The sequence below is a fragment of the Cucumis melo genome, chromosome 1 (genome assembly GCF_025177605.1).
Source record: "Cucumis melo cultivar AY chromosome 1, USDA_Cmelo_AY_1.0, whole genome shotgun sequence".
In the NCBI taxonomy this organism is placed as follows: Eukaryota; Viridiplantae; Streptophyta; class Magnoliopsida; order Cucurbitales; family Cucurbitaceae; genus Cucumis; species Cucumis melo.
In genome coordinates this window covers 3,949,386-3,965,775 of record NC_066857.1, presented here as the reverse complement: position 1 = coordinate 3,965,775, position 16,390 = coordinate 3,949,386, and the positions used below count along the sequence as shown (strand labels likewise).

At 31.4% G+C, this 16,390-nt stretch overlaps 1 protein-coding gene across 1 annotated transcript; it reads right to left on the bottom strand.

Moving 5' to 3' along the window:
* Positions 1-1,843: 1,843 nt before the first annotated feature.
* Positions 1,844-13,147, bottom strand: LOC103500537 (mitogen-activated protein kinase 9-like). The gene is made up of 8 exons (XM_051079837.1): positions 13,082-13,147; positions 12,873-13,010; positions 12,673-12,749; positions 12,290-12,346; positions 12,124-12,211; positions 4,164-4,295; positions 3,387-3,470; positions 1,844-2,011 (listed from the first exon to the last, which is right to left on the bottom strand). The coding sequence occupies exons 1-8, from the start codon at positions 13,145-13,147 to the stop codon at positions 1,844-1,846; spliced, it is 810 nt and encodes a 269-aa protein (XP_050935794.1).
* Between the last annotated feature and the right edge of the window lie 3,243 nt (positions 13,148-16,390).

Below are 16,390 nucleotides of genomic sequence, written 5' to 3'. Positions count from 1 at the left end.
CTAAATATTTAATAACGCCAAAGTCCGTAATTAGGTCACCAACGATTAACGGTTAAGACTACGTTGAAATAACTTACCCCAGAAAAGGTTGCAGTGGATGAGTCCCTACTGAAGAGAGTCTCTCGCCGCACCGGTCACTCGGTCCAAGACGCCCTTAGGAAAAATAACTTAACTTAGTCCTAAAATAATTTAATTTACGTCCGGACCAGGGAGTCTTACTGGGAAAATGCCACAATAATTAATTAAGTTACCAAAATGTAGGTGGATGGAGCCAAATTGGTCTTGGCGGCTCGGCTGGAAGAGGACAGGGACCGGCTCGGCTTGGCGCAGGCGCGGCTCGGCTTTGACACAGGGGTTCACGCGTGCGGCTCGGCTTGCAATAGGGGGAGACGCGGCTCGGCTACGCAGAAGCGCGCGGCGCGGCTTCACACGCGAACGCGGCTCGCACGCGGACGCGGCTCGCACGCGGAATCGGCTTCGGGTTAGGGCGCGCGGATGCGGAGCGGCTCCGGGTTCGGGTTCGACGGCTGGCGGCGCGCGAGGCTTAGCTGCTGGATTCCCGTCGGCGCGGCGGCTGGCTGACGAACGATCCGGCTGCGCTGCGTCGGATCTCAGCGGTGCGGCGTGGCTGAGCTATCCTCCTCCGATCGAAGCGGCGCGGCGAATTCCGGCTTCGGCTTTCAGAAGCGGCGCGGTACTACGGCTGGCTGAGGGAGACGGCTTCGGCTTTTCCGCTTCCCGGCAGACGAGCGGCACGGCTGCGGCTTCGACTCCCGACTGAGACGTCGCGGCTCGGGGCTTCGATTCGGCGAGGGCGTCGGCTTACGGCTGCGTGGCTTCGGTTTGCTCGGCGTGCGGCGGCTTGGCGTGAACCGACCCTCGACGGCTGGGAGACTGGCGCGGCGGCCTGAGGCGGACGACAGGCGGCGGCGGCGGCGTGGTTGGGAGTTAGGGTTTCCTCTCCTTCTCTTTTCTTCTCTCTTTTTTTTTTGAATTAAATTAGCACGGGTTCCAAGGCTCTTTAAATAAGAGAGAAACTAATTTCCTTTCTATTATTTTATTATTTATTTCCAAAAGTATCTCTCTTCTCTCTCTCTTCAATGAAACACCCTTGACCCTTTCCAAGCTTATAAATTAGTTGCTACTAATTAATTGATTAAATCCTCCTTTAATAAATAAAAAAAAAATAGAATAAATTCCAACCTTAGTTTAATAAGGGTTTCCCCCTATTAATTCCAGCAAGACAAAAGAAATAAAAAAAAATAAAATAAAAGAAAAACGAAAAGAAAAGCTGGGCGTTACAAGGCGGACGACTACCACACGGAAGGAGACGGAGAGGAAGTGAGATGGTGGCGGACACGGTTGGAAGGAGAAGAGATGAAGAAGAAGGAGAAGGAGGAACGGAGATGGTGGCGGCGCTGCGTGAAGGCGGTGGAGAAGAAGCGAAAATGGGGGGGGGGGGTCTGTGTGTTCGCGCGCGCCTCCTTTAGGGTTTCTTTTGAATTTTTTTTTTATTATATATATATATATACACACTTTTAATAATTATAAAATAATAATAATAATAATATAAAGTAATAATAATAATATATAAAATATTAATATTAAATAATAAAATAAATTAACATTAGATAATGATAATGTTATTGTTTTAAAATAATTATATTACTATAATATTAAATAATAATAATAATTATAATATTAATATTATAATAAATAAAATAAATATTAATAATAATAATATAATTAATATTATATTATTATTATATCAACTTACACCAACATTTTTTATTTCCGAAAAATTTACATAAACGAGAAAATTTTACCTCGAATTTTCGGGGCGTTACAGCATGCCTTTATTCAGCGAAACATGGGCTATGTGGTCAGAATTCTTGGTCTTTCGAAGCCCATCTTCTGCTTCTTTGAGTATATCTTTTTCTGTCTCGATGAATGGTGCAAAGTATGGCATTCCCACTTTAGTTGGGGTTGCGAGCATAGAGGGCACTTCAAGCTGTTTCAAAAAGGAACAAAATACTTTATAAACAAAACTATTATGAATATATAAACTACTTCAAAACACCAGATTTACATACCATTTACGAATCAAAGACTTTCTATTTTAAGTCCTTCCATTTGGGTTGTGTGTTAGCTGTCCAATTTATAACCCTAGGGACTTCATTGGAAATTCTTGTTGCAAAGAAGTTGGGTGGAGTACTTAATGTTGGGATTACCTCGTAAGCCCAAGCAAGAATGGGAAAAATAAATCCCCATCGAAATCCCCGTTTGCCCCTTGCTACAAACAACCTTATTCATGAAGTCCACTAAGAGTTCCAAAGCAACTCTACCCAGTGCCCATCAAATACTTCATCATCATCTACCATAATGATATGATCCCACTCTACACTTAGACATTCTTGCTTAGGGATCAAAAAACTCTTGAGAAAGTACAATTTGGCAATTTTTATCCTATCATCATCGGTTCCAGCAGTACTTATATTGAATATAACGTTCAAGTACTGCCTCGTCACAATTTTAAGATTTTCAAAATATACCCCTCGTAGCCGTCCACCACCTTTTATATCCTCATGGTTAATATCATGAATCTCATGGCATTTTAGGCTGGTTATAAACACAAATTCTCTCAATCTAAACTTCAGAACTCTTCCACCTATTAGAAATTGAAGTTGACTAGTCGATTTAGGTTTACACATTCGTTGAATAAGGTGCAACAACAATTAGGAGGATTGGTTTGTTATGGAGAAGTTTAGAAAGTGCCCAAATATGCCCTCCCTAAACCTATTAATCAGCCTATCTCCAAGATTTTCCTTAATTTTGTCTACTACTGTGCTCTTAATGTGTAGATTGATTTTTAAAGGCTCGTTTCTCCTTTCATAACGCATTAAGTAAATCGAGTCCTAACATTGATTTGAAAAAATTATCAGTAACCACACATATATCTATCACATTTAATTGATTAACACTAAAGATATACTGTAACTAGAACAAATTAATCTCTGACCGTGAATACATTCAATGTAATAGAACATGGTTTACATTCGTAATAAAAAAATACTGTTTAATTGGATGCACCATATACACATATCTCATAATGAAATTCATATACACTCAACTGATAAATACACTGTCAACATAAAATACAGTCAACATATATAATTGAATACACTGTTAACATAAAATAACATACAACACATTCACACTTTTCATTCTCAATTTGTACATACAGTGTAATTAGCTACATCACATACAACCAAATACCCTAAACATACAAAATACAGAAGCCACAAATTCAAAACACATGCAATAGAAGTACCTACAATACATTTGCAACACTACAAATACAGGGTTATGGCTACAGAAATACATACCTCAGATGTTTCCGGCTTCATTGAGGCTTTTCCCTTCCTCCTTCTATCTTCTCTTGCCTTTTCTTCTTTTTTAATAGCCTTCACCTAGTTTATAAAACCAAAATTTGAGGTATGTACGTAAAATAACATAAACCAAATGGAAATTATTTGCTTACTTTCTTTCCCTTTTCTGCAGCCTTCTTTCTTTTCTTAGTATCCGTTGGTATTTCACTCGTTGATGAATTCGAATCTTCTCCTATGGAGGTCTCCCCTTCCTTTTCTTCATCTTGTTCTTCTTCATCTTATTTTTCTTCATCTTCTTTATTTTCATCTTGTTCATCTTCTTGTACTTTTTCCTCCTTTTCGCTTTAGCTTTTAGTACCTTCCTGTTTGTCAAAGTTATAATGAATTTATATACTACATAATTCATCCATAACAAAGGTTTGACTGTTATACTTTTTTCTTCAACCTCTTTTTGTTTTTTTCCTTCACCTTTCCTTCTATAAACTTGCCTCCTCAAAACCTAACACTTAACAATATAAATAAAAGTTTTTTTTAGACCTAACAAGTCATTAGAGAATAAATCTGCACTTTACCAAACTTTTAATCATTTGTTTCTTATGGACATTGACATCCTTTTTTTTCGTTTCAGTCCTTACCCTCTTTTTTGAAATTCCTGGACTCTCCCGCTTGCCCCCGGAGCCTTCTCCCATTATATTTTCTATTCTCTGATATGCATAGAAAAGCCTATAAACATCTATAACTTGTGTATAATTTCAAAAAAGCATGCATTTGTACCTCCTCAGAAAAACTCGACAGATTTTGAATTCCAGTTGCCAATGATTTTCTAGAACCAGTGATCCCCGTGGCTCTTAACCGATCACTTGTTCTTGTTTTGACATCTCCCTTTCCCTTTTTCACGTTTATATTCTATACAATTTAAAAAAATTTCAAAGGCAATATATATTTATATATAACCACACAACAAATCCCAAGTAATATTCCTAAAATAAAGGGCGTATCTATTCACATTTTATGCCCTTTATTTTAGGAAACATAAATTAAGGAAATAAAATATAAACATGGACTTTCTAAAAATCTAACATGACTTCTATGCCGGTGGAAAGCGATTTGAAAATTTGAAGAACACCTTAAATAACAAAAAGAAATGTGGATGGAAAGCCATTTGAAAATTTGAAGAATGTTAGAATCGGAGAAATTTAAAGAAAATTTTGAGAACCCGGTATTTTTTACCGATACATGCAGAAAATAGAGGAAAAATTCAAAGGTTAAAGAAGGAACTAACAACTCACTGATACTTGGCAATATACCTGCTGAGATCCAACAGAAGGTTGACCGGTGGAAAGAGATCGGTGGTGCAAAGAAGGGCGTGCAGAGCGACAATGGAAAGCCTTGAAAATACGGAAGAGAAAGAGACGGTGGAAAGCTTTTAAAAACTTTAATAAATGCGGGTGGAAAGCCTTAAAGAAGGAAGAGGGAAGGAAAAACTAGGGTTTTCTTGGAGAAGTGGAGTGATTGCATGCAGAAGATGTGATGTTTTACAGAAGATGACTTCTTTTTTTGGGGGAAAAAATTAGAAAATTGAAGGGATACATGTATATAATTACAGTGTATTTGTGGATTTTCTTACTATTGTATTTATGAACCTATACTGTAAATTAGGTAGGGACATTTAAGGTATAGTTGTCCCATTTATTATGTAGAAATTAACTATTTTGCTATTTTGACAATTTAAAAATAAATTTGCCATTTATCCAAAGTAAACCTTATATTTTGCTATTCTTCTTGTCGCCCCTAGGTTTTACTTCTTTAATTTTGTTAGGTTTAGGCCAATTCAATTTTTAATTTTGTTAGGTTTAGGTCAATTAAATTTATTGTTACATCAAATTTAGTAGATTTAGGCCAATTGATTTCAATGAATTTGTTAGATTTAGGTCATTAATTTTGTTAGGTTTAGGCCAATTAAATTTATTGTTGCATCAAATTTAGTTGATTTAGGTAATTGATTTCAATGAATTTGTTATAGTTAGGTCATTTGAGTTTATTGCCTTAAATCTTTTAGACCAATTGATTTCAATATGCTTCAAATTTGTTACATTTAGGTCATTTGAGTTTATTATGCTATTCTTTAAATTTTTTTAAGCCAATTGATTTAAATTGGTTAGATTTAGGGTTTAATTTGATTGTTAATTTTTTTTTGTTTACTGTTTATTAAATATATTGCATGTTTGAAATTAATTGATTAGAATTGTAAAAGATAAAATAGTTTGTTAGGTCTGATATTTATTTCACAATCTGCATATTACACTTTGTATTTATTTTCCAAACCTGTATTATTTCTCAACCGATATATTATTTCCAATATACTATTTTATATTATTTCCAATATGTTATTTTCAATATTTTATTTCTAATATATTATATTATATTATATTATTTCCAATATATTATTTTATATTATTGTCAATATATTATTTTATATTATTTTCAATATTTTATTTTATATTATTTTCAATATATTATTTTATATTATTTTGAATATTTTATTTTATATTATTTACAATATATTATTTTATATTGTTTTCAATATATTTATTCTCAACCTATATATTATTTCTCAACCGGTATATTATTTCCCAACCTGTATATTATTTCCAACCTGCATTATTTGTCAAATGCATTATTTGCTATAATATTTGCCAAATCATTTGCCAACTCTTTTATATGTCAACCTGTATTTGTCATATTTCACATTGTGTTGCTAATATTGTTATTATTAATATTTATTTTTTAAATTTTTATAATTGTAAAATGTATGAGAAAATACATTTGTTTTTTTGTCATATGGATATAAAAATTTGAGACGGAAAAAAAGTGATGTTCATTTATGGATTTTATGATTTAAATTCCATAAATACATGAAATTTTTCATTTTGAAAAGTTAATTAATAAATTGTCTAGAAACAAAATATATCAACAATTTTATATTTTAAAATGAGACTAAATAGTGTTTTCTTTAGAATTTATTAATTCTTTAGATATATGAAATGTCTCACTAAATGTCTATGATGGAGATCAAAATATCAAAGTTTGATATTTTAGTATTCTTGAGGTGAATAAAAAAAAATCATCTTTTGAAACAAAAAAAATAAATTCCATTATTCTAATGGCTCTCATGCCACTCATCTAATTATCAATTCATGTTCATCTTTTTTCTTAGATGTGAATTGATAACCATGAGACATTTAAAACATTCAAATAAAAAACTTGTTTTGTGAATCTCTATAATTTAGTTTAAAAGATAAATTTTGGTAACCATTTTTATGGGTGTGGTAGGGTGCTAACACCTTCCTTATACACAACTGACTTCCGAACCGTAAATCTGAATTTACGTAGACCAATATTTTTCTTGTGATCAATCACACCTTAATATGGTTGGTGGTGACTCAGAATCTACTATTTATTAAGATTAAATAATCAAGGTAAGAGGGCAATGGATATTCAATTTGTTTGAGAGTTTCTTCATTTATTTATACTTTTTGTTTGGAATTAAATTTTCATATAAAAAACAACTTGTTTTGATTCTTGTTACAAATTTGATCTCTTGATATTCCCTACTTATTATTTTATGTTTTCTCCATTTTGCCATTTTTCTCCCAAAAACTCCAGCAATCTTTTTTGGTCCAATGGAAAGGTAATCTTCTAAAAGGTAAGAGGGCAACGAGTATTCAATTTGTTTGAGAGTTTTTTCTGTTTTTTTCTATTTTTTGTTTGTGAATTAAATTTGCATATAAAAAACAACCATTAGTACAAATTTGAGTTTTAACGACATTAGTAATCAAAATATTGTGTCGTTAAAAATAAAAAAAGGGTGGGTGGAAGTAAAATGTGTTGTTAAAAATAACAAATGCGAAAGTTTTAATGACACAGTTTTTGTGTCGTTATTTAATTTTTCTTGACATAAATTTTGGAATAAACTTCAACAATTGTTTTTTATCAAACGGAAGGGTAATCTTCTAAGGGTAAGAGGTCGTAGATATAACATTTTGTCATTTATTTATTATTATTTTTATTTACTTTTTTTATTTTATTTATCTACTTTATTTTACTCTGAAAGTTGGATTTGAATTTGATTTAACCATTTGTTTTTTTTTAAAAAAAAAAACAAAAAGATGAATATCACATCTCCTTCCTACTTATTTTCCCTCTCCTCACCTAATTTTCTCTCCACTCTTCCACCTTCTCCACTCTTAAAACACAATACTGCCCTCTCGTCCTATAAAAACATATAAAAACAAAGGAGAATTTCTTTTTGAAAGGGTATGTTAGATTGAGATTATCAATTGGAAGGGTTGAAAAAAAAGCTAAGGAAACTATTATGTCAAATTGGTCTTCAAAGGTAACTTTTCTTTCCCCTCTTTCCTTTCCCTTTTTATATTGTGACCAATTATAACGGTGTATTTTTTCAAATTTATTTTTGTTGGAATTACGTTAATGATTTTACGGTGAGTTCAATTTTGTTAGGGTTAAGTCTGTTAATTAGGGTTAGGCCAATTGAGTTTTACGTACTTTTATTGTTGCTTCAAATTTAGCACCAATTGATTTCAATATACTTCAAATTTGTTAAATTTAGGTCATTTGAGTTCACTCTTTATTCTACCTTAATTTTGTTAGGTTTAGGGCAATTAAATTTTTTTTATTATTGCATCAAACTTAGTAGATTTAGGCCAATTGATTTCAATGAATTTGTTAGATTTAGGTTTTACTTCTTTATTTTATTAGATTTAGGCTAATTAAATTTATTGTTACATCAAATTTAGTAGATTTAGGCCAATTGATTTCAATAAATTTGTTAGATTTAGGTTATTTGAGTTTACTGCTGCTGCTTTACTTTTTTAATTTTGTTAGGTTTAGGTCAATTAAATTTATGGTTGAATCAAATTTAGTAGATTTAGGCGAAATGAATTTGTTATATTTAGATCATTTGAGTTCATGCTTAAAAGATTTAGACCAATTGATTTCAATATGTTTCAAATTTGTTAGATTTAGGTCATTTGAGTTTATTATGTTATCACTACAAGAAATCTGGCCTTTAATGTCGGTTTAAAACCGACATTAAAGGCCTTTAATGTCACTTGGCGACCGACATCTTTGCGAGCGTTATTAAAGGGCTTTAATGTTGGTTGGGCTTCAATGTCGGTTATAAATCGACATCTTTGAAGGTGTTATTGAAGACCTTTAATGTCGGTTCATCTTTAATGTCGGTGGATAACTGACATTAAATATGTCTTTAATGTCGCTTATGATACATCTTTAATGTCGTTTTTCCACCGACATTAAAGATGTCTTTAATTTTTTTTAACCGACATTAAAGGTGTCTTTAATGTCGTTTTGAAACCGACATTAACAATGTCTTTAATGTCGTTTTTTCAAATTTATTTTTATTAAATCCTTGCATTATTGTCCATTTTGTATGACACCAAATAGTTAAAAATGAAATCTTTTACTTGTACATATACAAAATGAAATCTCAATAATGTGTACACCTATATACAACTTGGCTCCAAACACAAAGAAATTATGAAGCTTAATTATTACACTGGTCATCCTTTGGAAAATAAAAAAAGAAAGAAAGAAAGAAAAAGAATATATTGAGAGAGCAATAACTAAAACTGCAACTAATAGCAAACTAGAACGCTTCACAAATGACCAACTTCAAGATCTTGTCACAAAGATGAGGGTCTGGCTAATTGTACTCACTTGCAACCATTTCTTCTATTGCAATCATTTGTTTAGTGATAGCTCTCTGTAAAAGACATCAAGATGGTTGAATTAAGTAACAATGTTATGATCTAGTTGCTAGTAGAAATATTCACATTTGATTACTAATTAATAAAGCAAAGGGTTGGTTGCCAAACATAACTTTTATTGCGCAATGCGGAAGGGTCTGAGGGTGGTTAGATGGATCGATGGCAACAATCAGTATATGCAAAAGAACCCAAAACTTTTTTTTTTAAGGAAATTAAAAACATGAGTTAGCATAAATATTTCCATTTCTCATTATCAATAAATTAAATTAAGAGACTAAAAACTCACTCCTCGATTAACTACATTAACTAAAACAACAACCATTATAGCTATTTAAGTAAATCATAAGAGAACTGAAGATGACGATTGACTATATTAGTTGAAAATCAAGAAAAATAAAAAACTTCAGATTTACATGTATTTATCATAGCAATGAAACTCACCAATCTCGAGAAACATCCATCTTCCATCAGCAAAAGGATGTGCAGGATACCTGTAAAAGGTTCCTCTATATAAGCCCTCAAGCAACACCTTTGAAGTTCCCGTTTAAATATCAATAATTATTATAAAAGTACCTAAGCTCTCCAAAAGGGCCAAGACCGATGCTTTTCTAAATTGTTAAACTATGTATTTGAAACAACACCACCAAAAAAAAATTTCTAAACCAAGTGCAACCACATAACAGTCTTACCAAGATAATATTGTAACTTGTTCATTCAAGTCTTCCTAAAAAACAAATTGAGAAACATGGTAAGATAATTTTTTTGTATAATACCTTCAATTCCAAACAGTTGACGAAGCTTGAACTTGAAACCATCAATTTCCTACATATTATTTGGTGCTTGTGATTTGATTGATTACAAAGATAAGAGAACAATATATCTCTTGGTTGTTCTTATGGCTAAACAACAATTATTACAATAGAGCCATCAAAAACAAGAATCTGATTTGAACAACATAACCACATTACAAAGCAAAACAACAAACAACTCCATAACCAATACAACTATAATCAATATCTAATTTCTCATATGCTCACTATCTATAACCTGAAAAAGAATACTCCTAATCTCAATGTCACGCTGCCTTGCTATCATAAGATAACCAAATAAAGCATAATTTCATAAATTTCTTAGCATAGTCATACGAATTTACTCATAATTGAAGCCTTTGGTAATGTCCTACAATACATTAACGTTAGAAAATGTTGTTACCTCTATCTCTGTTCATTATCAGTTTTCCTAAACACAATGTCATGCTGCCTTTGCTGAATCAAAAATACATACAAATATACAATTGCAAGTCCTCGCAGCCGAAACCTACATAATTCAGTAAACATCACAAACAAAACAAAAATGTAAAAAATAGAAACCAGCTTATTTAACAAAAAAAAAAAGGTTCAAAGCAAACCGAATCATCTGAGAACAGATACAACGAGCCGGAAATCCAAATGTGATAAGTGTCTAGTTCAAATACTTGGCATAATGGTCCAAGTTATTATTGATAAACATAAGTACACTATTGATCTTCAAATATCTTTACTCTTTTCCTTATTAGGTTTGAGATTACTGTTACATCTCCAACCGTACCACTTTTTTTAAATATAATTTGAAATATTTTTATATAAATTTCAAATTCTTGTTTTAAACATGATTCATTGTTCTCTTTATTCTCTTCACCTAACAAATAGTTGTACTATACTTTAATATTAGCCAAAACAGACACAAATCCTTTTCCAACAGAAATACTTTAATATTAGCCAAAAGAAATATTTGAAAAACAAAACTAATGGCACTCACATATTTATTAGCACTATATCTTACACGGCAAGCGCAAAGAGGATACTTTGCTTCTCAAATGCAGTGTCGTCCTTATAAAGAATGTGACAAAAAAAAATTATGTATTGCAATGTCCTTAAAAAGGTCTTCCCCGTACTCTTCTTCTGCTTAATTACCCCTACCTATTTCTAGCTTCCTTTAAAGGCCTTCCCCTTTCCTACCATTGCATTTCATAACAAAAATATCAACACAAAATACACAATCAACAACCAACAATCCATTTGAAGCCTCATTTAATCTTTAGAATTTCAGAAACAAATATGCATTTCACACTAAACAAATATGCATCATTTAAGGAATTGTTCTCATTTACAAAAGAATTATAGAAACAAATATGTATTTTTTTTTTTTGTCAAAGATAATAATCTGACCCACAGAAGTATCTCCCTCCCTTAGCAAAGAATTACTCATACATAATGTTTGTTATGAAATTTTTACCACACAATACTACAGTGCGAATATACCTTTATTTGTGTAAATGTGTGGTATGCACAAACTACAAGGTTGGCTTTACAAAAATATAAGAGATTATATACAAGAGGAGGGTATGTCTGCTCTATATTTGAGTCAGACTTGATAAGTTTGGTTTATGAAGTATTCAAAATCAAGATTGTAACAAGAATTTGATTTGTAAGTTTTGATTAGTTAAAACTACTGTGGAGCTTATGGAAATTAGAAAATCTATATAGTTTTTCCTTTTACAAAACAAACTAACATGACAAATCTAGGCTAGTAAATTTCTCAACCCTATATTACACCATTTTATCCCAATGGCTAAATGACTTAAAGTTCTAACGAGTATGACTTAAACTTGAGTCTGGAGGGGGCTAGTAGATAGATTACCACCGGGATGATGATATTGATACTTAGTGAGTTATTATATATATGTGTGTCACTCTTATAACTGATAGTCCATATGATCACATAACCAAAAAGTAAATAATATTGGCAGCTAAGAATTTATCATTTTCATCCAAAATCAAAAGGTTCAATATGCTAAAAAAGGCTTAGAAATAACTTGAATACATGTTCGAGATGTAAAAGAGTCACGTTCTAAAGACGAACGAGGAAATAAGGAAACTAATAGTTACCTCAGACTTCTCCTTTGGTATTACCCCAACACATCTCGATGCACTAATACTTGCACTTTTGAAGAGATGAGCATAATTATCTTTCCTTCTGGTGATCATTTGGTGGATTGAGTTAATATTTCCAGAAATGTTTTTAGAAGCCATAGCAAAAGAAGTGAAAAACTACCTTTCGGAATCGATGTTATTCTCAGTGTTGTTCTGCTCGATAGGACTAACCCGCTCCCTGAAAATATGACAATCATAATTTTGAGGACTTTGATAACTTGCCCTCATAGAGAAAACAACTTTAATTCCAAGACATGTTTCATTTCAAACTTCAATTCAAATTATTACCGAGGTAAAGAAATGTTCTGCCTTTGAAGTAGACTTCTTCTTTCACCTTTACCATGGTGCTCTTCCAGATGTGCAAACTGAAGCTTAAATCGACCGACGCCACTAAGCATAAGTAAGAGGAAGTAATGGATTATTCCCTCTCTATAAATGTTTTCTTTTTCTTTTGGAACTAACTGTAAATGATGTTAATATTTAATTACGAAGCAAAGTCTCTACCTTGGATACATGAAGGTAGTTGGATGATCCCCACCACGTAGACAACCCTGACGCATCTGGGGATGATACTCTAAAATCTGTAGACTTCATACATTAAATATATTATATTCTTTCATTAAGTTTAACCAACCATAATTTTGGAAAGGAACCTTCATCTCCAAAACTTGGACATCAAGATTCGAGTTGCTACGTTATATTACCTCTGCATAAATCAACTCTCTAACATCATCTTTTGATAACTTCCTCCTTTCAAACTCAAACTCAAGTTTTGAAATTGGTTGAATAGAAGGTTCAAGTTCTTGTTTCGCCATACCGTTGAAGTAAGGATCAGCAAGGGCCTGAAATTGAATGAATATATTATAAAGGCATGATATTAGGTTAATAAAACAAGTTGGTAGATTTGACTCACCTCTGCAGCTGTTAGACGACATTTGGGATCAAATGCTAGGAGACGTTCCAATAAAAAAAGTGCCATTGGGTCAACATTAGGAAAATGGGTCTAACCTTCTCGAAAGTCGGTGATGAAGATGGAGATGGAAGTTGATCTTCGAAAAGGAGGCTTGACTATCTATGTTTGTTCGCTAAGATTTCCAAAATGTTAAACGCTCGAGAGGAGCAAACGATAAATATTTTACAAATGCAACGGCTGGGCATAGTGGTGGCGACGATGAGCACAACGACAGGACACAAACGACGACAGGGATGGAAGAAACTGATGTATGCTGGTGGTGGTGGCGGCAGCTGTCGAAGAAGAGAGGAAAGAAAGTGATGAGATTGAGAAGGGTGAAAGAAATTTGAGAAATGTGTGGGAGGGTTTGAGAAAAGAGTAAAGTAAGAAAGAGAAAGTTGAATTTTACAAAATTAAAAAATAAAAATAAAATAAAAATGGGCTTTAATGTCAGTTCTAAAAAGACATGGTGTTTAATGTCGGTTTTAAACCGACATTAAAGCTCTATCTTTAATGTCGGTTTAAAACCGACATTAAACATCCGCCTGTTGAAAAACGACATTAAAGCCCATTTTTCATTTTTTCCACCCGACATTAAAGACCAAATTTCTTCTAGTGTATTCTTAAATTTTTTTTAAGCCAATTGATATAAATTTGTTAGATTTAGGGTTTAATTTGATTGCTATTAATTTTTTTTGTTTACTGTTTATTAAATATATTGCATGTTTGAAATTAATTTATTAGAGTTGTGAAAGACAGAATAGTTTGTTAGGCATATTAGACTTTGTATTTATTTCCCAAACCTGTATTATTTCTCAACCGGTATATTATTTCCAATATATTATTTTATATCATTTCTAATATATTATTTTATATTATTTCCAATATATTATTTTATATCATTTCTAATATATCATTTTATATTATTTCCAATATATTATTTTCAATATTTTGTTTCAAATATATTATTTTTAATATTTTATTTCAAATATATTATTTTATATTATTTCAATATATTATTTCTAATTTATTTTTATATTATTTCTAATATATTATTTTATATTATTTTGAATATATTATTTTATATTGTTTCCAATATATTATTTTATATTATTTCTAATATATTATTTTATATTATTTCGAATATATTATTTTATATTTTTTACAATGTATTATTTTATATTGTTTTTAATATATTTATTCTGAACCTATATATTATTTCCAATATATTATTTCTCAAACGGTATATTATTTCTAATATATTATTTCCCAACGCTGTACATTATTTTCAACCTGTATTATTTGTCAAATGTCTTGTTTGTTGTATTATTTGCCAAATCATTTGCCAACTGTTTTATATGTCAACTTGTATTTGTCATATTTCACATTGTTTTGTTAATATTATTATTATTAATATTAATTTTTAAATTTTTATAATTGTAAAATGTATGAAAAATTCATTTGTTTTTTTTTGTCATATGGATATAAAAATATGAGACGGAAAAGAAGTAATGTTCATTTATGGATTTTATGATTTAAATTCCATAAATACATGAAATTTCTCATTTTGAAAAATTAATTAATAAATTGTTTATAAACAAAATATATCAACAATTTTATATTTTAAAACGAGACTGAATAGTGTTTTTTTTTTTAATTTGTTAATTCTCTTGATATTCCTTACTTATTATTTTATGTTTTCTTTTCTTTCAAAATTCATCAATCCAACTCCAATTTTCACCTAAAATCTCTTTCAGTTTCATTTTGCCATAATCTTCCCTCTCCATTTTGCCATTTTCTCCCGAAAACCCTAGCAATCTTCTTTACTCCTCTCTCTCCATTCTGCCATTTTCTCCCAAAAACTCTAGCCATCCTTTTTGATCTAATGGAAAGGTAATCTTCTCAGAGGTAAGAAGGAAATGAGTATTCAATTTGTTTGAGAGTTTCTTCCTTTTCTTTTTCTACTTTTTGTTTGCGAATTAAATTTGCATCTAAAAAACAACTTGTTTTAATTTTTGTTACTAATTCTCTTGATATTCCCTACATATTCTTTTATGTTTTCCTTTTTCTACTAACCACTTTCCTTTCAAGCTTTGGTTTCAAGAATTTTTATAAGCAATCATTCCCTTGGGTCTGACATTCTAACTTGCCACCAAGCTACGGTAAAATTTAAGAGTAAATCTTTTTTTTTTTGAAGTTAAATTGGTGAGTTCCTTATTCTTTTTCTTGGTTCTTGGCGTGCAACTAGTATATTACATTTTTCAATTAGTAAAAAAAATTAATTTTTCCTTAGATGATTTTCTTTTTTTACTTTTTCAAACTTGTGCTAATTTATGAAGTATCATGCTATGTAAGTTTCATTATCATCTAATTTTAACATTTATGAATAGTGATAGACTAAATTAAAAACTATACAAGGATAAGATACAAAACTATGACTTCTCAATTTAAGCCATTAAAGATTTGCTTATGCGTTGTATGTCAATGATGATGTTTTCTTGTGCTATGGTTCCCAGGGAAAAACAAGGATTATTTGGATCAATGTATTGTCTACTCGATTTTTTGGGTTGAATTTGATAGAAGAGGAACTACAAGAGATCTTTGATAACAACACTTCCCAATCCTTATGGTAAGAAAGTTTTAAAACTTACTTATTTTGCAACTGCATTTTATATATTATTTGGATTTTTGGAGTGACCTTCTGATGTAACTTTTTAGAGTGTTTGTTATTTGTTACATTGTTTGTTGTTTTCTTATAACATTGGTTGCAACTTTTATTCTTGGAATAGCTTTGATAATGATTTTAACTTAATTTATCAGAAGCCTCTGTGGAGGGTAATCAAGATATGGGGGGTGGGGATTTAGTAAGCGTGTTTTATGTTTTGCAACAATAACTTAACTATTTTGTTTTAGGAACCATGTTGACATGTACTTAGGAATGTTGCTTTGATTATCGTACAGTGGTAGCCATTGAAAAGCTGTTTTGTGCAATCCACTTAGACATATGTTTTAGGAATCGTGTTGACATGTACTTAGGAACTTGATACTTTGTTACGTTGACTATCCTATAGTTATGGTAGTCATTGAAAAATTATTTTGTTCGATATGCTTAGACATATGTTATAGGAATCATGTTATTTTGTAATGGCTTTGGAGGAGGGGGGCCTAAGGGTAAATTTATGCTAAGTTTCAACTTGATGCAAACTAGAACATTGCTTGGAATCTAAAGATTGAATTGAAACTTACATTTGCAACATTTATATACTATGC